Raw genomic sequence first — 21,300 nt, forward strand, 5'->3', positions numbered from 1 at the left:
TGTCCAAGCATCTGCAGATAATTTTTTTGGCAATTGTATCAGTCAGTGTTTCATTACTGTGATTAAATACCTGAGAAAACAAAAGAAGGAAAGAGGTATTTTGGCCCATGGTTCCCTAGACTTCAGTCCATGATCATCTGTCACTAAGACAGAAATAAATTGGCAGAAGGGCATGGTGGAGGAAGCTTGCTCACCTTCTGGCTGCCAAGAAGCAGATGAAAAGGGAACGAGCCAGAGAGGAGGGGGCCAGGGACCAGATATGGTCCTCAAGGTCACACTCCATGTCCCACTTCCTATAAATGGGCTCCACTCCTAAATCCCATCCAGCAATACCATCATATTATGATCTCATCAATAGATTAATCCACTAATAAACATGGAGCCCCACCTCTGAACACAGGAGACCCTGGGGTGGGGGACATTTAAGAAATGTAACAGTGGTGTTAGGGGGAAGGAAACAAAAGTTTGGGACAGACATAAAAACACTGATACAGAAAGGAGAAAGTGAAAATTTAGGCCACTGAAACTATTAAGACTGGCTATGATTTATGTAATAAGTTTTATGCATTAGACTATAAAAAGCTTCACAAAGTAGGGAAGAATAAAATATAATTAAAGACACACCATGCTCTTGAAGAAAAATAATGATGTAATCAGCCACAACCATTTTTCACTCAGGAAGTTACTGGTAAATGTTTCCTTACTTGTGTCTTGGAAGTTGACGTCATTGCCGTTGTACGCGTTCTTCAGTTTGTTGGTCATCACGCGGAGAGCCATGATCTGCTGTCTGATGAAAGTGTCTGGCCGGGTGATGTCCACGTCCACCTCGGGGTTGTTGATCTGGTTGGTCAGCCCGTCATTCATGATCTCAGGTAAGTATCTGAAGAGAGTAAGGAAGGAATGACAGGTCAAGTGGATACAGCGGGTTCCTCAGAATCTGCTACTGCTGCCCAGAATGGTGAGCCAAGACACCCAGCCAACTGGATTTCATTCCTGGAGAAAATGCCAAGGAGTAAATACACATTTCCTCAGAGGGAGATGGAGCTAAAATGGCTGCAGGCTTGGTTTTTAAGTGTCAGTAAGTTATTAGGTAGGCTTCCAATGTTAAAAATGCTATACTGAGGACTTACAGCATTTCTTAGAATACTCTTCCTCTCTCTATCTAAAAGGTCACACAGTCAAGAGAGCTGCATAGCTTCCCCAGGTCTCCTCTTCATTTTGCTGGGAAGAACTGGACTTAGAAATGGGATAGGGTGTTGTTTGGAGAGAGTTCTCTTATAGAAGGAGACTTTTTGCCAGTGGAGGGTACCCTACCTCAGATTTTAAACCAAAGAAACTTCTGGATCTGCTTATGTAACTACATATTTATCTATATATCTATGTGTGTACCATATGTATGTACAGTATCTCTCTCATCTATCAATTATCTATCTATCCATCTACTATCATCATCATTATCTATCATTCATATCTTCTATCTTTGGAACATTTTAGCAGTAGCCAGTGATTGCTGGCATGTCTGAGATGTCTATTATGGTTTTTATTTTGTAATAGAATCTATGGTCTAACTTGGTAGATTTACCAATATCTGGTAAAATAGAAGGGTAACATCTGATGGTTCTGAGCCTAATATTTTTTTTTGCTCATGCCAAAATGTCAAAATTGTCTGCCCTCCAACATCAGCTGCCTAAAGCTGTCTAGGTGTATTCATGCCAGTGGAGCTAAAGCCCTTGGAAACGTGCTCAGAGCCCCTGGATGTCTCACTTGCACACCCATCAATTTTCTAGTTTACTAACGTTGTGTGTCAGGAAGCTTCGCACATCTGCTTCTTCTTCCTATTTCCCGAGTCCTTCCCTGGAGGGCAGCCAGCTCTGGTGGCCTCGATTTGACTTCCTTGCCCCTTCTACCCTTCCCTGCACAGCCTGCACTTGCAGTTGGATTAATCTGCCACTCTGTCCTGTCACTCTTCTGCTCAAAGACTTCTGAGATAGTCGCTGATGTCCTCTGGGCGCTCACTAGTCAGGCTGTGTGCTGAACACGTCACATGTGTTTTGAAATTCCATCTGTCAGCTCATTAGGAGATAGGTCTGAGTTTATTCCTCTTTTATGAAACAGAGAACCGAGGCTTCATGAAGATAAGCAAATGTGCAGTCTCACAGATGGCAATGCCAGGATCTCATCACAAGCTGTCTACAAAGCCCATGTGCCCCAACACCACCCACTGTTGCTGGGAGCATTGACTACAATTCACACATCTCAGCTCAGGCTTCCAAGTGCATCCCTCCCAGCTCTACTTTCTTAGGCTGCAATACTCACTCCGAGGGGACCTCTTGTCTTACAGTCTGCTCCACTGTGCTTGCCTGTCTGGCCATACTGCGCAATCCACCCTTGGTCTTCTTCATCCATTTCCTGTCTCATACCTGCTCCCCAACACAGGCAGTAGAAACTAGACTTTCTCTTTGCCCGGGCTGGTATAGAAACTCTAATCTTCCCTCCACCTTTCTCTTGGAGCTAGGTGTAAGGATAGTCTCTAATCTCCCTTGTCCTATACTGTGCCATGGACCCTCTCATTCCAGTGGGCTCCCGCCCCAGAAGGAGGGAGGCTGAGGTAGGCAGGGCTTGCTGTTTCCCCCACTCAATCTGTTAGTAATCATGCTATGCAACAAAACCACCTTAAAATACCCAAAGGACGGAGTGCAGGATCCTTAGGATAGAGGAACACCTGGCAGTTCCTGTAGCTGGTGCCCAGAGGGGGCAGGAAGCTCTGAGCTCCTTCCCTTACAGGCCAGCCTGTGTCTTTCTTCATCTGGATCCTTTGTGATGTATTTTCCAGTAAACTGATAAATGCATTCCCGAGTTCTGCAAGCCACTCAAGCAAATCCACACACCCCGAGAAGGAATCATGGGAACTCTTGTTCACAGCCAGTCAGTCAGAGCACAGGGGAACAGCATAGGGCTCCAGACTGGCATTGAACATTGGGGGACAGTCATGGGCCTAAGCTTTCACCTTGTGGGAGGTGACACTGCCTCCGGGCGAATAGCGTCAGAACTGCAGAGATAAGAGCACGCCTTCCTGGGGCCTGCTTCCTTGCTGGTGGGGAGGGATCCCCACACATCTGGTGGCAGAAGTCTGTGTTGATGGTGGCATGCGAACAAAAATCCAAGGCACTTTGTTTTTATCAACACACTGTCCCAAAGGGTTTTGTTGTGTCCATGATATACTTTCCCATTTAAGGTCCAATAGTCATAATTCTCACTTTTTCCTAAGATAATTTTATTTTTTAATTAAAATTATTTTAGTACATGTTTGCAGCACATAATGATTTCAGCTTTCAGGATCTGCCCACCCTCATGTAACGCTGCCAGGTTCGGCTGGGCATTCTGTGCGTGGTGTAAAGTCACTCTCTGAGTTGAAGGAATAAGTCGGCACTGAAATCCAGCCTCAGTTCTGTGGTCACCAAGCCATGCACATGCCGGGCACCCCTCATCACTCTTTTCTCTTTGGTAATCTTTTTGTTTTAGAAATTTTAATACACAAGGAGGGAAAATAATATAATGAACCCCAGGAGGCTCTGGCCCTCTATCTCTCAAAGAAGAGCTACACAGAAAAGCTTTGATGCTTAAGCCACTTTCAAGGTGTCAAATCATATGCGTGATATATTCGTGTATGACTGGTTTATCTGCTTTAAATCAGAAGCCCTCGGAATAAGCTCCGTTTTCATCTGTATCGTGAACAAAACTGGCTTCACAATGTTCACTAAATAATGAATAATAAAACACACAGAGTGCATTGTAAATTCTTTCCCATGAAAGCTTCAAATATTGCTGCCCCCAAAAATGTCCTAATAGAAATCTTAAAAAACTGTGGACCCATAGCTCTTTATTTTTGCAGTAAAGCATAACTTAGGCCTTTGACTTCATCTGGTATGTAAATAAACTCTTTTTGGTTTCTGAGATTGTCTTCTTGGTACGAACTCTAACATATGATATTGGGTTGACCCTTATTGGTATGCAGTTATGTGTGCTAAGCTCCAAGACCTCTGCCTATCTGTGAGGCCCATTGGAATAACTGGCAGGTCCAGGCCATCTGCAGCTGACAAGCTCAGAGGGCTGCAAGGGCAAGGCCAGTGCTAGGCTGCTCCTCCACATTCTGGACTGAGTCCGACGGAACCTGGACTATCTCTCTTTAATTCTGTGCACTCAGCTCACTGAGCCTCATTCGTCAGCAGCTCGCTGCAGTAGCCTGCGTGGCCATCCTGCCCTCGGAATCTGAACATCCAGGGACAGCAAGGGACTGCCGAGTTAACCTGGCTCTCATGGCACCCGCTCATGCTTTGTCTCTTACCATAAAAACAAGCATAACAGTCTCTCCCTCCTTCTCCAGAGCCTTCTCTCCTTTCTCTGTGTATAAAGGGTTGTCTTAGAGACAATGTGGAAATTTAAACCTAAAATAGTTCAAAAAGAAAACGGTCACTTTTGCCATCCTGAGGTAACTCCAGAGGCGGAACTCACGGACGAGTCACTGAGCAGCCGGCAGGCTCGTGAAAGCCGAGTTCTGCACTAGGATCTCATGAGTCCATTTATTTGTTGCTTCTTATGCTTTGTCTTTCAGCAGAAATCCCATATTCTGTGAGACTCTGGCTGGTAAGAATAATGCTGCTATGAGCGGAGGTGTATGTCATGGAGCCCAGGAGGCGTCTCCTGGTATTAGCTTTTACATAGCTCTTGAGTGACATGGCATGGTGTTTTTTTCACTGTTGTATCTCTGGGAGACGTGGCAAGAGAACCCTGGCACAGGGAGCCCAGGTCCCAAGGATGGGTGTATGTGTGCTTGGAACAGAGAGAACCCAGAAGCAAGGACAACTGGTAGTGTCATTGTCTGCCAGTGCTCCATGATATGATGCGGAGAGCAGGTGGCAACTGAGCTCAGCGAAGCATCGCCTCCTCATTTTGGCTGCTTCTGCTTGTAGGGCATGATAGAAACTCACCCTGTGACAGTTTTGCAGAATTATTTGTCTTCATGTTTAATTTCATATTGTTGATGTATGCGCCTCGATTTTTCTGAACATAATAGCCAATTAGGGTGGAAGAGTCCCATGAAAATGTGGCAAGGGGAATGACAACCTTGTGGGTGGTTGCAGGCTTTGTGCCTGGACCCTCACTGGTGAGGTGACAGCTCTGTCACCCGAGAGACATTCAACGCACTTGCCCCTGCAAATTTCCCCCTGGCCGACCACCGCACCTGCCACTCTCACCCAGGAAAACACTCCTTACGGTTCTGCCAGTGAGTCCAGAAAGAGTCTGTTGATATCTGAATGGGCTTGTTGGGAGGAGAGGCATGATCACTTAGCATTCAGTGTTTCTCTCCAGCACCTTCGGGCTGGTAGTCGTTCTGATGCAAGAAGCTATTTATGAGGAAAGAGACACACACTCTCAAGATTGGGAATTGAAAGCTAGAAATGTCTGAGAAGGAAGGTGGGAGCAGGGGGGGGGTGGCTGGGAGCTGCCCAGTAGGTTCAGCATGAGTCCAAGAGGGAGCTGAGGCTGGGAGGAGTAGAATGGGGTATCCAGCTGCTCGCCTGGGCTGCTTTTCAGGCACCTGGACTTTGACTGCTCTTTAAGGTACAGCTGGAAGACGTGGAGCAAGCAGTCTCAGCTCTTTGTGTTGCCACAAGCGACCTCCATGTAATACCTGGCTCCACAGCAATTTCTAGTTCAAAGCTACACGTTCATCCTCCTTCTTTGCAGTTGAAAGAGTCACAGTTTTAATTTAAGATAATATAGTGCTAATGTATGTCCAGAATTCCTTCTGTGCAATTCTAAAATTTGAAAATCTCTACAGTTGTTCCTGCAATATATTGTTAGCAAAACTGCATCAGATCTGAAATGAGGCCAGTTATAGTTCTTATTTATCCCACTTTGGGGATTTTAATGCAGTTTCTGCAGAAATATTAATGTGTTTGATAATGGGTTATACATCCAGATCCTATGAGGAATATTACATAATATAGAGCATATTCACAGTGGTAAGTCTCTAAAATCTAAAAATTCTGAATTCCCAAAATACATATGGTCTCAAGGCTCTTATACAAGGAAGGTAAACCTATGCAATCAGTGACCTCTTTTACAAGCTGACTCGGGATTTGAGGTTTAAACTTCTCACACCTCAGGGTAGCTGCCATTACCATCAACCAAGTACCAAGTGTTGGCAAGGAGGCAGAGAAAGCGGAAGCTGGTGGTAGGAATGTAGAATTGTGTAGCCTCTGGAGCAAAGTACTACACTTTCTCAAAGCTGAAGAGCAGCAGTAGCATATGATCCAGCAATTCTACCTCTGGGAGTAGCCCCAAGAGAATTTAAAGCAAGAACTGTGCAGATATTTGCACACCTCTGTTCAGAGTGGCATTATTCTTAAGGGCCGGAAGGTCAAAACAACCCAAGTATTCACTGATGGATGAATGGATATGATAGAAATGTGGTATTTGTACAATGGCGGTATTATTCAACATTAAAAAGGAAGGAAATTCTGGCACATGGCATAACCTGGAAGGCCACCAAGGATATTAGGCTAATGAGGGAATCAGCCAAACGTGAAAGGACAATATTGTAGCTTTTTGCTTATATGAGGTACCTAAAGTAATCGGATTCGTAGAGATAGAAAGTAGAATGGTGAGTGCCACAGCCCAGAGAAGAGGCAGGTGGGGAATTATTGGCTAATGGGTGCAGAGGCTCAGTCTGGGAAGACGAAAATTTCTGTGCATGGATGGTGTGCTGCAGACACCATAGGGATGTACTTAATGTCACTGAAATGGACGCCCTGAAATGGTGAAAATGGCATATTTTACCACAATTGTTAAAAACTGAGTTTTAAGTATGCATTTTTAAAAGTTTTGAATGTAGATTAGATTTCTTCCCTTTTCATATATCCTGGTATTACCCAAAGCATACTGTGACCCTGTGCTTTAAGCAGCTTTATACAGTCTTGAAAACTATGAAGCTAGAGGTGTCTGTGGCATCAGGTACTGCATGCGACGTCACACTGAGAAATGGTCAGAGGCACACCAGCTATAACTGGGACACCTGAGATCTCTCTGGGCCCTGGCAGTGTGACCACTGGCAATTCACTTAGCTAATTTATTTCATTATCCACTATGCAAGTCCAATGCATTCTTATGCAGATTGAGTGCCAACCTTGTGGCTGAGAGCAGCAAAATCTGGAGCTGTAGAGCCTGAATTCCTGTACAGAAGAGAGATGGATGATGGCTCTCCTCCAGCTGGCGCACAGGAGGCAGGAAATGGCTTGGGAACTCTTGGAGGTCACACGGCCCATCGGTTGGTGCAGTCAGCAGGAGCTACACTCTACAACTTGGCTGCTTAACTCATTGGCAGGAGCGCCCCAAACCCACCCTTTCCTGGTAGGACTGGAGTCAGCAAACTAGAGCAGAGAGAAAAGACCTGTGAGCCAGTTTTCAGGGCTGCTGAGCCGTGGGCCAGCAACGTGCTCCTCCCTCATATTGGGAGCTGCCTCTGCTCAGCGTCCATTTCCACTTACATGGTGCACCCAGCTTCCTCTCACCCAGGGTGCTCAGGAAGGTCCCATGAATTCTTCCCTTCCCCAAATACGCCAGAAGATGGGAGGCGAGCATCTGAGAATGGCAGGTGTGATAGTTGCCAGTTCTTTTCTTAGACAGAATTCCCACCTTCCCACATGCTTGCCTGGCTAGGCATGCATAGAGTAATTTACAGTTCTTTAAAATGTAGTCAGAGTGCTTTGGGACAGATTCTGCCATCAGACTAGAACAATACTATCCTGCTAGACCTGCAGAGTCCCTGTCTTGACAGATCTCTCATCACTGTGCACCATTCTGCCTTCCCTCCGTCTGCTCGGACTTACTGGTCACAACTTGCTATTTCGCTTGGTTAGTCAATCCACACAGTGGCTGTTGAGAGTGACTGATGTATTTTCTAGATTCTTCTACTTTTCCTACTTCTTACAATTTACTGTGCTTACCTCCTAGCCTCGGGAAAGGATTTCCTTAGGGACTCAGTATTTCTGTGAGGATCAGGTACCTTGAAATACAGCAGAGGCTCCTAGCAAAAACCACATCTCTAAAGGGTCCAATTTATCCTGGTCGCTCAGTTGGCTCTTTGATCACCTCCTCCCAGAGGCATTTTGAGGAAAGGAAACACTGATGGTTTAACGCTGGCTTACAGGGAGCAAAATCGGAGAGCTGTTTTGCCAATTTTATAGGGGAAAAGGGGGAGGTCTGAAAACAATTGACTTAAAGACTGCAAAGACCCTCAAATAATTTATGTCCAATCAGACAACCTATGTGCTGCGGGGCATGCCTCTCAGACCGGCTTCTGTTTACATTCCTTCTGCCTGTTTCATTATCCTCTGTGTGCTTCCTTCAGTTTTCTATCACATGAGTTTGGGGGAACAGTCCAGAGGAGCAGAACATGATGCGAAAGGAAGCTAGAGATGATGCAGCCGCAGCCTGGCTGGGTCATTAACAAGCAAGAATCTGAACAAAAAGGAAAGGGCCCAGCTGAACTCCCAGGCTTTTGTCTGTCCCACCGTCGCCTGGGGGAGCTCTCACCTGTGTGTGCCTACCGCTCACCGTGTGAAGGTTTTATTTCCTTCCGAGCCCCCGCTTCCCTGCCTACCTCTCATCATTCTTCTCCAGCTCCGTACAGACAGCTCATTCTGGCCAGCGGCTGCCCAGAACGCCCTTCACAGCCATGACTGATGACTGCAAATGTCCTCCTAGGGCCTCGAGGTTCACCCTGGGAACTTTAGGAGGCCCAGCTTTGTAACCGGAACTGTGAGTCTTTAATTTTCTTCCCCTTTGGCCTTCTAGATTACTATTGATTTTCCTCTGGAACTTGCTAGCTTCCTTCAGTTCTGATTTGTTTGTGTCGAGTCAGAGTGTTCCTCTGTCTCCTCCCATTTCCCCTCAAGATGTTGCGGAGGTCAGTGAAAAATGGGAGGTGAAGAAATTCTACCTGCAAGCTCACTTTCCTGCTGGTCCCTAAAGATGCATCTCAGGCCGTCTTTCTTGGCAGATGGACACCGCCGTGAATGCCAAAGAAAACCCTTGATCAGCTCTTCGGATAAGTGGGATGTGATTTGGAACACTAATTGCTATGAATTACATGTTGTGGGCACCCAAGATCCATATACTGAGCCCTTAATCTACACTGATGATATCTATATCTATATTTATATCTATATCTATCTATCTATCTATCTATCTATCTATCTATCATCTATCTATCTATCTGAACTTAGGGAGGTTGGATGAGCCATAAGATTGAAACCCCTGTGATGGGGTTAGTGCCTTCAGAAGAAGAGGAAGGAGCTAGGTGTGGGGTGTATGCATGTAATTCTAGCACTAGGGGTACCTGAGGCAGGAGGATTAAAAGTTTAAGGACAGACTTAGAAACTTAACAAGATCCTGTCTCAAAAAAATTAATGATAGTAAATCAGAGGGAGATAGATGAGCTTTCTGCACTTTGTAAGGACAAAGAATGAAGGTACTCAGGGTGCTCAGTAAGAGGTCTGTCATGAAAACATACCCAATCTTGGACCCCCCAGCCTTTACAATTGTGTAACATGCAGCTCTGTTGCTTAAGTCTATGGTACTTTTGTTGTAGCACCTTGAGCTGGCGAAGACATTCACTGAATCAAATACTGACCAAAGATTCAGGAGTCAAAGTATTCATTTTTGCCAATGGACACAATGGCGCCATCTGAGACCAGGGTTTTGGTGAGCTGTCCCCTGTACCCTGAAGCCTGTGCCTTCTTTCCAACTTAAAGTTCTCTCACTAGGCATTTGTGAAACCTAAGCCACTCATTGTCAAGATGACTTTACCCTTGCCTATCCTTAGTAAGTGACATCCCAAGAGCACTATGTAACTTCTTGACCCGTATTGCTGTGATTGTTTTTAATATAAGAAAAGCCCCGTTAAAGGAAACATGAAGGTGATCTGTGATGGCAAAGAGAGAACAAAAAGTTGTGATACGTTCCCTGAGGCTGAGAATAGCAATATCTTACATGTTCATAAGGGCTGATAAAACACAAGTAAATTTGAATTTCAGAAACACAATGAGCTCTTTTTTCAGTATAATTTTGTTGTACAGTGTTTTAAGTGCCAGTTCCGATGACCCTGCATTACAGTGCTGCTACTCAAGGTGTGGTCCCTGCACCAGCAAAACCCCACCAACTTGTTAGAAATGCAGAATCTCACACGGGACCCTCTCCCTGCCCTGGGACTTAACTGTCTTAGCTCAGGCTTCTCTAACAGAAAGGCCGCAGGCTGTAGGGCTTAAACAGCAAATACTTATTTTTCACAATTCTGGGGGATCAGAGCATCCAAGATCAAGGTGCTGACAGCATCTGTGCCTGGCAGGGGTTCTCTTGCTGAGTCATAGATGGCTGACTTCTTGTTCTGTCCTCAAATGCACAGAGAAAGATAATTTTTTCCTGTTTCTTCTTATAAAGGCAGTAATCCCATTCAGGAGGGCACTACTCTCGTGATCTAATTAGCTCCTAAATCCCTACTCCAAATCCCTTTGGGGATTAGGATCTCAACATATAAATTTTGAGGGAATACAAGTATTCGGCCCACAGCACCTAATGATCCACAACCTGGATTTTAACAAGATTTCCAAGAGTTCTGCCTGCACACTAAAGTTTCCATGGATTTAAATTTGCAAGCTGTTTTCCTAGATACATCACCTTAATCTTCACGTTGTCACAGAGCTTTGCAAAAGAAGAGATTCTCTTGACTGCCTAGTCCTGTTGTTAGAATTAAGACTCAAATGCTGACTGGGCTAGAGGGCACATCTGCAATTTCCTGCCATCCAAGGGCAGAGTGTCCTCCTACCGCTTTTCCTGTTGCCAGGCTTGTTTGGATACAGAGGCGGAGTGAGATGGATCAGAGATGGGGTGAATGGAGACAGCAAAGGGGAAAGTGGGTTCATATATAACAGTCAGTGCTCACAGATCCTTGACTGTGGTCTCAGCTCCTCAGATTGCTCCCTGTGGCCACCATAGCAATCACGTCTGTGTGTGTCCTGCTCTGTTACAAGTCATCGTCAGTTCCAACAGGTGCCATTCATTTAATGGTGGATTTTGGGAAAAATAACATAGCCATTGGAATAAATGGGCATTCCACCATAGGAGTCATTTTGATTTCAGAAACATTAAAAGCTAAAATAGATGTATTTCTGAGTCAAGGAAGCTCTTCTGGCGAAGAGCTATGGAGAACGATTCTGAAAATAATGGGGAGAAACATGGGTGATAGAAGACACCCTGTCAGATACTTAGCACAAGGGGGCTGCTGGAGAGAAGCAAAAACTGCCTGAAAAAGTCTGATGGATGAAATCCAAAGACAGGGGGACTTGTCTGCTTCATTAGAGACACCGTCACATAGCTTTGGTTTATAAACTCTGGACTGGGGCACTCTATCAATCCTAATATAGAGCTTCATTTTATATCCATTAACACATGTTGACAGATTTTAAAAATCTTCTGGTACTTTTATTTCACATAGATGATAAGAATAGCTTTTTTTCTCCTCAGTTTTTTTGTTTTATAATTCCTAAACTTTAAAAAATACTTATAATTTAAAATGCATACTTCAAAAGTGAGGGGAAATGTTATTATCTGCATTAAAAGGATATGCTTTATTGCTGTTATTTTAATTGACACATAAAGATAATAGATGTAAAAATGTAATATGTTGATATATGTGTACATTGTGCCATATTCAAATCAGAGTTTGTGTCTGGATGTCCCCCTAAAGCCTCATGCAGTCACTTGGCAGGCTTCAGGAATTTATGATTGATTCATGGTCCAATGTTGGGATTATGGGTATGAGTGCTACACCTTCCCTGGGGCAGGTAGTTTGCATACAGTGTAAGGGAGGGAAAGAGGCTGCTTGCCACTGCTCCTCCTCTTTTTGCTCTTGCTGCTTTGCTATCTTCCACCACCATGAACTGTTGCCCTGTTCCATGTGCCACTCTGTCTTGGAGCCAGCCAAGTATGGACTGAGACCTCCACAAAGAGTGAGCTAAATAAACATTTCCTTCCTTAATTTTGGGTGTCAGGTATTTTGTCTCAGCAATGAGAGAAAAGTAACTAAGACGCTGAGGTAGCTATCTCCTCAAACATTTCTTTGGAATAAAGCATTCAAAATTAGTCCTTTTAGTTTTTTTGTAATATACAATATATTATTGTTGTCTAGGCAGTAGCTCTCTGGGCAGTAGCTCACAAGAATTTCTGTCTCCTCTCTGTTGGCTTAGTACGCATTAATCAACCTCTTCCCATCAAATGAATTCTTCGACTTTCAAATTTCTTTAAGTGAAAAGCTTCTTGTATGTCATTTTGTACTAATAATATTTGCATGAGAAGAAATCTTAAGTTAAATTCAATTCAACAAGTCTTTATTGGTTATCTATTTACTATGCTAGTAAATATAAAGTTGTAATGTTACACCTTCCAGCCATAGAATTTTAAAAAAGGAACTAAAAGGAACCATGAAATTATAACTTTTCAATGGTAACATAATTGCAATTGCAGGTATTTGATGGCCTGCTTTTAAAAATAATATACTTACTGCATAATAAAATATATACTGTGTTAGGTTAAATTCTGGAAATCCTCTGAATGATGACTTTATTGCATGAAACTTGGCCATTTCTTCTACTGTATAAAATCCTTCAATACTTCCCACTGATCTCAGGGTAAATTTCAAATCTGATCCATGAGTCCTGATTCAGACACTTCTCTACCTATGTGGTCTTTTCCTAACCTCCAATCCAGTAATATGATCTAACGGTGGGTTCCCGACCCACTGTCCCCTCTGCAGGCACTGAACCTTTTCTTCTCCTGACTCCACTGTCACCCACAGCACTCATTCCTCAGAGCCTTGCACAGTGGCTGGTCAGAAAGGGTGCTCAATAATATTGCTGATGGATAGACAGGCTCAATGAATGATGCAGAACCATTCAATCTTTCACAGAGATCAGGATCCATTTGATTTGTTCTTTTAACACAAAGAGAAGAACATTTAGTTACTGTTTTAGAGGCAAGGTGTTGACATCAGGAGACTACTGGTCTACCACGTGGGGGATTCCAGCTTTCACCTGTCTTAATCGGGTACACAGGGACTTGTCCTTTACTGTCTTCTTCTTCATGATTAGGAACTTACTGATCATCCTGACTTCCTGTTGCTCTCAGTTCAATGGTCTTTATATTCCGATTCATTTTCTTAATGGAGTTTTGGTCATTTCCCTACCCACAATTGCGACCATTCCTTATGTCCTTTTGTAAGTAACTGCTTATGTGCTAATACTTAGCACATAGGTTGTGGCTATCTGTGGGAATGATGTTTAAAACACAGCTTTCATTCTAGATGGGGCTGGAAGGGAAATACAGATGAGCAACAGAGCAGCTTGAAGAACCAAACATATTCATGAGGCCACCTGCTCATCCTCCCAGGGTCTGAGCATCATCACTGGGAAAGGACACATGCAAAACAGTGAATTAACAGCTGAGTCCACTGGCCTCCTTCCTCAAAGGGTAGACATTGTCAAGTTTACTATTTTAATTTCATTTTTGTATTTTAATTTTAATTAATTAATTTGCACAACTAGGCATTGAACCCAGGGCTTCTGCATGGAAATACATACTCAGCCCTTTTTATTTTTTATTTTGAGACAGGGTCTTACTAAGTTACTAGTTTACCTGGGCTGGATCTGAACTTGTGATCCTCCTGCCTCAGCCTTCCAGCGTGCTGGGATTACAGGAAAATACTAAGTATTTTTGAGTGTCATGTTGATAATACCATGAACCTCCTTTTGTCCTCTCACTATCTAAAATATGGATATTGATACTTTAGGCAACTTGAAATGGTTAAAGCACTTTCTGAAGGTGTCTTGATTACACCTTGCTAAGCTCTTGTTGGTATGGTCAATGATAGCATGAGCAATAGATGTGAAAAGTACAATGTAGCAGTGTGAGAAATAACACCTACTGTATGCCTCACTTGGGCTCCTTGCTTAGCTCTTCCAGATTTCTTCTAAACTTAATGTTCATGTTACCTTCTTGTTCCCTTTAGGTCACAGCTGTTTTGTATGTTTGAAGCTGCCCAATAAGACCTCTGAGTAGATGCCCCTCTTGGTGTCTCCACCTGTCGGCCAATCTCTGAAGATTCCTTAAGTCTAACTTACCATCTGCTTTACCCACCTACAGCCTAGCTGCTGAGGGCTGTGGCAGATTCTTCTCCTCATGTCCTGCCCCTCCTGCCAACTCCCAGCCAGTGCCCCCTTCCAATTTCTCCTCCCCACGAAAATCCGGCCAAGTCCATTTCTGAGCAGAAGTTCCTTATCAAGAGGTTGCAGCCGCAGTCAGTGATAGGGAACTACCTTTTAAGGGGAGGTTCCGAGAGGACTTCCCAAGGTGTGGCCCTATTTAAACTCCTCTCCATTTGTTTCTTGGCTGTTTTCCTTTACCTTTTCAGTAAATACTTCAATTTTTTTCCCACCAAGGATGAAAATATTACAGCTGAATTTTCATTTGCTGCTTAACTTGTGAAAAAAAAAAAAAAAACTTCTGCAAATTTAACTATGGATAAAAATAGCCCTGCTATCTTAAAGTCATTAAGTGAACATAAAACGGCTCTTTGTGATCTCAGGCTATGTGCGATCTGGCATCTGTCACCATTTCTCCATCCTCATTTGGAGGCCAGACATTCGGAGCAAGGATTCCAAGCTTAATGGCACCTTGAGAGAAAGTGCTCCCAGGTGCCCCTCAAATCTGCCACTCTCAACAGCTGTCGCCTAGTGACGCTGTGTCCCTCCACCCTCCACTGCTTTTTGCATAAACGGGTCTGCAGAGCTGTGCCAGTTGTTCCGGGCCTGTGCGCTCTGCCCCTGCCCACGTCTGCGCCTCACCTGGCTTTGCTGTGCCCGTTCCAGCATTCCTCCTCGTTGGACGTGCCCGCCGTCACACTCTCATCCTTGCAGATGGTATAGGGCAGTGCCGACCAGACCTTTTTAGAGAGCTTCAGCTTCTCTTTTATGTCTGTGACCTGATCAAGAAACCAAGGAAAGCCAGTGAATACCCTCCGCGGGCTCTGCTCGTTTCTACACAAGGATGTGGCGCAGGTGAAGGTTATAGAACCTGTGATGTGAGTGACACAAACGATCGTGTTTGAGAGACGGACAGGGTGCACAGGGTTCATTGCCAGAACAGCCCCCACCTCCCATCTTCCGCTAGCGTGGGGCCGAGAATGCTTATGTAATTGGCTTTTGTTCTCCTTTTTTGCCCTTCCATCCCTTGAGTTAAAAACGGAGGAAGCATCTCATCTGGCTCTGGTCCCTCTTCTGCCAAAAGTCCCTATTGTAAATACCTAAGTACATGCTTTCCAGCTCAATTGTCTGGATGCCCATAAATGCCCCAAAACAGTGCACTGAGAGATGAGACACCTTCCCCAGTGACCTACTGGTTTCTGCAGGAAAGAAATCTTGTCACTAATTCAGCTGCCAGTAACTTCTGCTCTAGTGCAATTGACAGGCTCATACCACACACACTTGGATGGTGAGCAGTAAGCCAAACACAGTAAGAAATCTCCAGCACCCCAGGAAGCAAGTCCTGGTCCCGGTGGGCTGCAGTGCACAGCCGGAGGATGGCTGGCGGGAGTGGCTTAGTACAGGCTCTTGGGTGTTCTCAGCTCTGACTTCTTACCTGTGACAAGGGTGGAGATAGGGATTCAGGCTCCATAATGAACATGTCTGTTGATGCAGCCAGAGTCCCAATTTCCTATTCTGTCTGTGCCAACACCGGGGAAGTCCATGGATGGACAGAGTGTATCTGTTATGGGTTGATTTGTGTCTTACAGTTCATATTTTTTGGTTCTGACCAGTGTTTCTCAACATGTGAACGTACTTTGAGAGTGAGTCTTTACTGAGGTGAGGAAGTGCAAATGAAGTCATTAAGATTGGCTCTGATTTGACATGACTGGTGTCTTCACAAAGAGGGGATATTCAGACACAGAGGCATACTGCGGTGGGGGGACAGATGACATGGAGAGGCACAGGAAGAGACAACCATCCACCAGCCAAGGACAGAGGCCTGAAATTAACCCTTTCCTCACAGTCTCAGAAGGGACAAACCCTAGCAACACCTTGACTTCAGGCTGCTGGCCCCAGGGACAACACTTCGCTGTGGCCTTCAATCATGTAGTTTGTGGTGGTTTGTTGCAGCAGCCCTAGAAAACTCATACAGATGCATGTATAAAAACACCGGGGAAACATCTGAGGAGGACAGGTGTACAATGTCAAAGGGCCTCCCAAGGGTTACTTTCTAATTACAAAAGGAGAAGTGGTAACTTTACCGTGCAGGAACTCCGCAGGCAAGCGATCAAAGCATTGTGGACCCCCTGGGTGTCGTGCAAGAAAGATACAAGACGGAGGCAGCCAGAGTCTATCTCCTGAATCTAATCCAGAGGACGCCTCAGACCAGCTCAGATGGGGGGACATCCTGAACAACAGCTGGCCTCTCCTCCAGTCAGTCACACCCAGCAAGAAAGTATTCTACAGTCTCTATTCTATGAAAAACCCAAAATATAAATACTTTTAAAAAGAAAAGTATGAGAGACAGTAGGAAACAAGGAGGTCAACTTGGTGAGATGGGAAAAGGGTCTGGGGAACAGGGGCGAAGAGACGGGGAGGGGCAGGATAAGTAAACATGATCAGGTTGGGACGTGTATGTGTACCAGTTCTCCAGGATGAATGTAATTATTACATATCACAAACATGTACCAGTAATGCAAAAGAAAGTCAAGTTATTAGAATTATGACAAATCACAGTGAGAGAATAGTTACACAGTCACCTCTGATAAAGGATTTGTATTCAGAGTATATAAACTATAAGAAAAATAACAACCAAAAAAAAAAAAGGGCAAGAAAGGACTAAAGATTTTTTTCAGATTAAAATTTAGGAGGCTGGGCATGGTGACGAACACCTGTAATCTCAGCACTCCTGGGGCTAAGGCAGGAGGACCACTGCAAGTTTGAGACCAGCCTGGGCTACAAAGTGAGTTCAAGGCCAGCCTGAGCTGCATAGCGAGACCCTGTCTCAAAAAGACAAAAGACAAAAACAAAATAAAACTGGGAGGCATGATATTCAAATATAGCACACGATTCTGGATTAATGTTAGATCAAAAAGTAATGGCCATCATGGGCATTGAGACAGTGGGCAAATTTTGTATACTGACTCCCTGTATTAGAGGATAGCATTGTATATCTGCCAAATTTCCTGAATATGAGATGATCCTGTGGTAACGCAGGGGAAGGTCTTCCTCTGAGGAGACGCACACTGCAATGTTTAGAATTAAAGAGTATGATTTTCACAGCTTACTCTAACAATTCAATAATAATGTGTAAGTGCAAGTTACATGTATGTATATAAAAAGTAAATGTGGCAGTTTAAAATAATTAATGACTTAATAATTAGGGAATTTGGATAGTAAGTTTGAATTTTTTTCAAGATTAAGCATGGGAGAAAAAAACAACTTTCTCATTTTATTTATTCCGTACAGTATCTGGTTTGGCGCTCCTAACGTTCCATAAAGGCCACCTCTGCTGACCACTCAATCCCACTCTCTTCAACACAAACCACCCGGGAACAAAGTAGTGCTCCATGTTTACTTTTAGTTCATGAAAAGATCACCATCTTTGGGAATGAAATATTGTGACACTGTGTGACACGCAGTGTGCTGGTCTGCCTCACAAAAAAACAGAACAAGAATGAACATTGTCGTTTCTGTGCTTTTAATACTAAAATCTCACCCGCATGCTGTGGGAGTCTAAAGCAGACATACAGATAAGAAAGACTACAGTTGCACGCTGTCTCACCAGTATCTTCTCTTTTAATAGTTGCCAAATTTAACTGGGAACACTGTGCTACTCCTTTATTTTATTTTATTGTTTTACTTTATGGTGCTGGCTCTAGAACGCAGGGCTTTGCACATGCCAAGCAAGCGCTCTGCCACTGAGCTACATTCTCAGACCTTTTAATTTTGAGATAGGGTCTTATTAAGTAGCTCAGGCTGGCCTTGAACTTGTGATCCTCCTGCCCAGCCACTACTCATTTTTGAAAAAATCAAGCTTAACCACTGCCTTTTTCAAAGTACATTTTTCAGGGTCCCAGTTGTGTTCCCACAGCCCTGAGGAAGATTTCAAGTGCTGATCTTCTGAACCCTGAGATTGGCTTCCTTAGCTGATCTTGCTTAGATGCCGTGCCTCCTAAGAGCAGGAGTGGGGTTGTCACTTGTCTTGTCCTTAGTGCGCAGTAAGGGTTGAGTGAGGGGACCACCCCAGTTTGTCTGGGACTTAGAGGATTCCAGGGTGCTCTTCTCAGTGCTAAAATAACAAGTCCTGAAAGTTCCAAATAAAGCAGGATGAGCTGGACACACACACGCACACACACACACACACACACACACACACCTCTCAGCACATAGCAGGTGCTCAATAAATGTCAACTGAGATAATGAATTTAATCATCCCATGCAGTTACAAAGTCATAGACAGTACTGCTAACGCTAAATAGTAGAGGGTCACAGTAACGCATGTTCTTCACCCCAAGTGTCGGGAAGAGACCTGGCCGTGAGGAAGGTGGGTGTGCGGGTCCTTCCCGATTGCTCAGAGCAGCACATTTTATAATCCGGACTTGTTTCCTGTGCCACTTCCATAGCTCCACTTTTTCATCGTGCAGCTGAAGGAGCCAACACAGAGGGGCAGGGACAGATGTAAATGCTGCTCTAACACGCTCACGCTAGACTGTGACGGAAGCAGACGGCTGAGCAAATGGACGTCGTTAGCCCTGCAAACGGACACACCTTTGATTCCAAACGAGGTCAAACAGCTGCCATTTGTTTCCAGTTTTTCAATTCTCACATTGTTCAGAAATACAACTCTCATTGTACTTCTGTTTTGATTTCTGGACGGTACATGTAACCGCCCTGCCATAGCTCCAGTCTTGAGCTTTGCTTTGCTTTATTTTGTTTTCTTTCCCGAGAACTTCAGTGCACAGAACTGTGGGCTAAGCTGTAGCTAACCAGCCCTATTACTGCAAATATCATCCTGGTGGGAACTCACCAGTAACACAAATGTGATGGAGACAGAGACCTGGAATAAAATACGAAACTTAAAACTATATCTTCCCTCTGCTTCTCAGATAAGCTGTTCTAGTTTGAATTAATTCTCACAAATGCTTGCCAATGTTATTTACCATTGTTCAATATTGCATTAATAGTACTCTTAACTAGTAATATTAGTAAGACTTAATGGTTACTTTTTTTTTATCACTTATGCTATTGATAGATTCTGAAAATTAAACAACTTATGTTATTCTATAGGAATCCAATCTAAATATATTCTGCTAGGATTTGCATGGGAAACTTGAGCCCTTTTTTAGGATTTATCTGGAGTTTATTCTGATTTTTGAAAATATTAACTACTGGTTTTAGTAGAGACACACACTGTTAATTTAAGTCCTGTCCAAGAGTCCATGGAAACCTGACTGTAGGGGGAGACAACCGCACCATCCTCAGAGCCTCCCTTAGACAGCTGTACAATTAGACACAAGAGGGAGGAAGGGTGACAAAGTAGAACGATTGCTAAAAAGATTACTAAGAGATTAGTAGAATCAAAGAGCAGAAAGGACTATTCAAGTACTCTTATCTGATAACTTCACATAAGAAATAATTTTGCCCCAAATATTTAACTTGGATCTCATCACATTTCTGACTTAACTTCCAGTTTACAAGACATAGTAGGAAGAGCGAAGCAAAGCCAAGCAACGCCATAAATAAATGATCAGACACATCCAGCGAATGAGATATTCCATAAGACAACTGGCTTCAACTCTTCTAAAGAACACAAGTAAATAAATAAATCAATAAAAGCAAGAAGACTTTTCTAGATGAAAAGAAAAACTGCAAGAACAGAACAGCCAAATGCCATGTATATGACCTTAAGTGAACCCTGAACTTGGAGGCAGGCACCCAGTGATAAGAAAGTGTTTTGGGATAATCAGGAGATTTTGAATATAGAAGAGATAGTAGGTGGTATTGCTTTGCAAGTTTCATTAAGTGTGAGCATGACATCTTAGCTGTGTAACAGTTTGTAAGAGATTCATACTGAGATATTTAAGGATAAATGTCATTGTGTCTTTTACTTGAAAATAGCAAAACACTCAACAAACGTTGACTCTATACAGAGGGCATGCAGTGTTCAGATTGCTATTTTTCTGCCATTTCAGTATCGTTTGAAAATATTAAAATAATGAAGAGTTGGGAAAGAAAGAAGAGTTTGTTGTGAAGGGATGCTTTTAGGGGCCTGGCTGGATTCAGCCTGGGGCAGTCACTGACCCACAAAAATGGGGGCCCACTGTGAGCTTCCCTTGAGCTGAGGCGCTCACATTCAATCTTCCCAGCCCCTTTGTCTGTGCCGAAACATTATCATTATGTGCTTTGTGCCGCTGGGACGCAGGGGCTTACAGAGGCTGAGAGATTTGTCACACATCTAGTAAATGGTGGAGATGAGATTGCAATTCAAATGTAGACTTTGAAATTGTTTCTCTTAACCACTGGGCTTAATTAGCCCCGTTTCTCAGAGCACTGGCTTGGGGTTGGTGGTAAGGCTGTGTGCGAGTCAGGAGGAAAACACTGAATCTTCTGCTTCTATTTCTTAAATGCAAGAATGCAAGAGGAATTTGGTCTTCCTAAACATATAATCTAGAGATTGATATTTCACTCATTGTATACGGTGATGGCCACTTCCCAATGGTCCTGTGGAAAGAGTAAAGTTTTCAAGTAGGGAGTGCTGTGCTGGTGCCCTGGCCCCGGTAATGTGTAAGTAAGCTAACAGCACAGGTGTGGTTAAATGTGTGGATGGATTAAATGGATTAATTTTAATTCATTCATTCATGGAATAGTGATTTGAAATGACTTTGGGAAAGAAACTCTGGATTTGTTGCATTGCAAACAATTCAGGCACAAGTGAACAATAATCACATGGCAGGCAAATGATAGCAGTTTCTGTCACGGGGGCTTCATTCCCAAACCCTCATGGATGTATAAAACCAGTGACAGTACAAACCCTTTATATACTAAATTTTTCCTATGTCTACATACCTATGAGAAAGTTTAATTTCTCAGTTAAACATAAGGTTAACAATAACTAATGGTAAGCTAGAACAATTATAATAATAGATTATGCTTAAAG

General features: G+C 43.6%; 1 protein-coding gene across 1 annotated transcript in view; it reads right to left on the minus strand.

The window, feature by feature from the left end:
* Positions 1-21,300, minus strand: part of Gpc6 (glypican 6) — a 1,075,163-nt gene that overhangs the window by 8,801 nt on the left and 1,045,062 nt on the right. The window contains exons 7-8 of the mRNA XM_005374116.2: positions 14,961-15,097; positions 705-880 (exon numbers count right to left, since the gene is read on the minus strand). Coding sequence (XP_005374173.1) covers positions 705-880; positions 14,961-15,097 — 313 coding nt within the window. The remainder of the gene's footprint in view (positions 1-704; positions 881-14,960; positions 15,098-21,300) is intronic.

Source organism: Chinchilla lanigera, unplaced genomic scaffold, assembly GCF_000276665.1.
Source record: "Chinchilla lanigera isolate Chin_1 unplaced genomic scaffold, ChiLan1.0 scaffold00003, whole genome shotgun sequence".
NCBI lineage: Eukaryota > Metazoa > Chordata > Mammalia > Rodentia > Chinchillidae > Chinchilla > Chinchilla lanigera.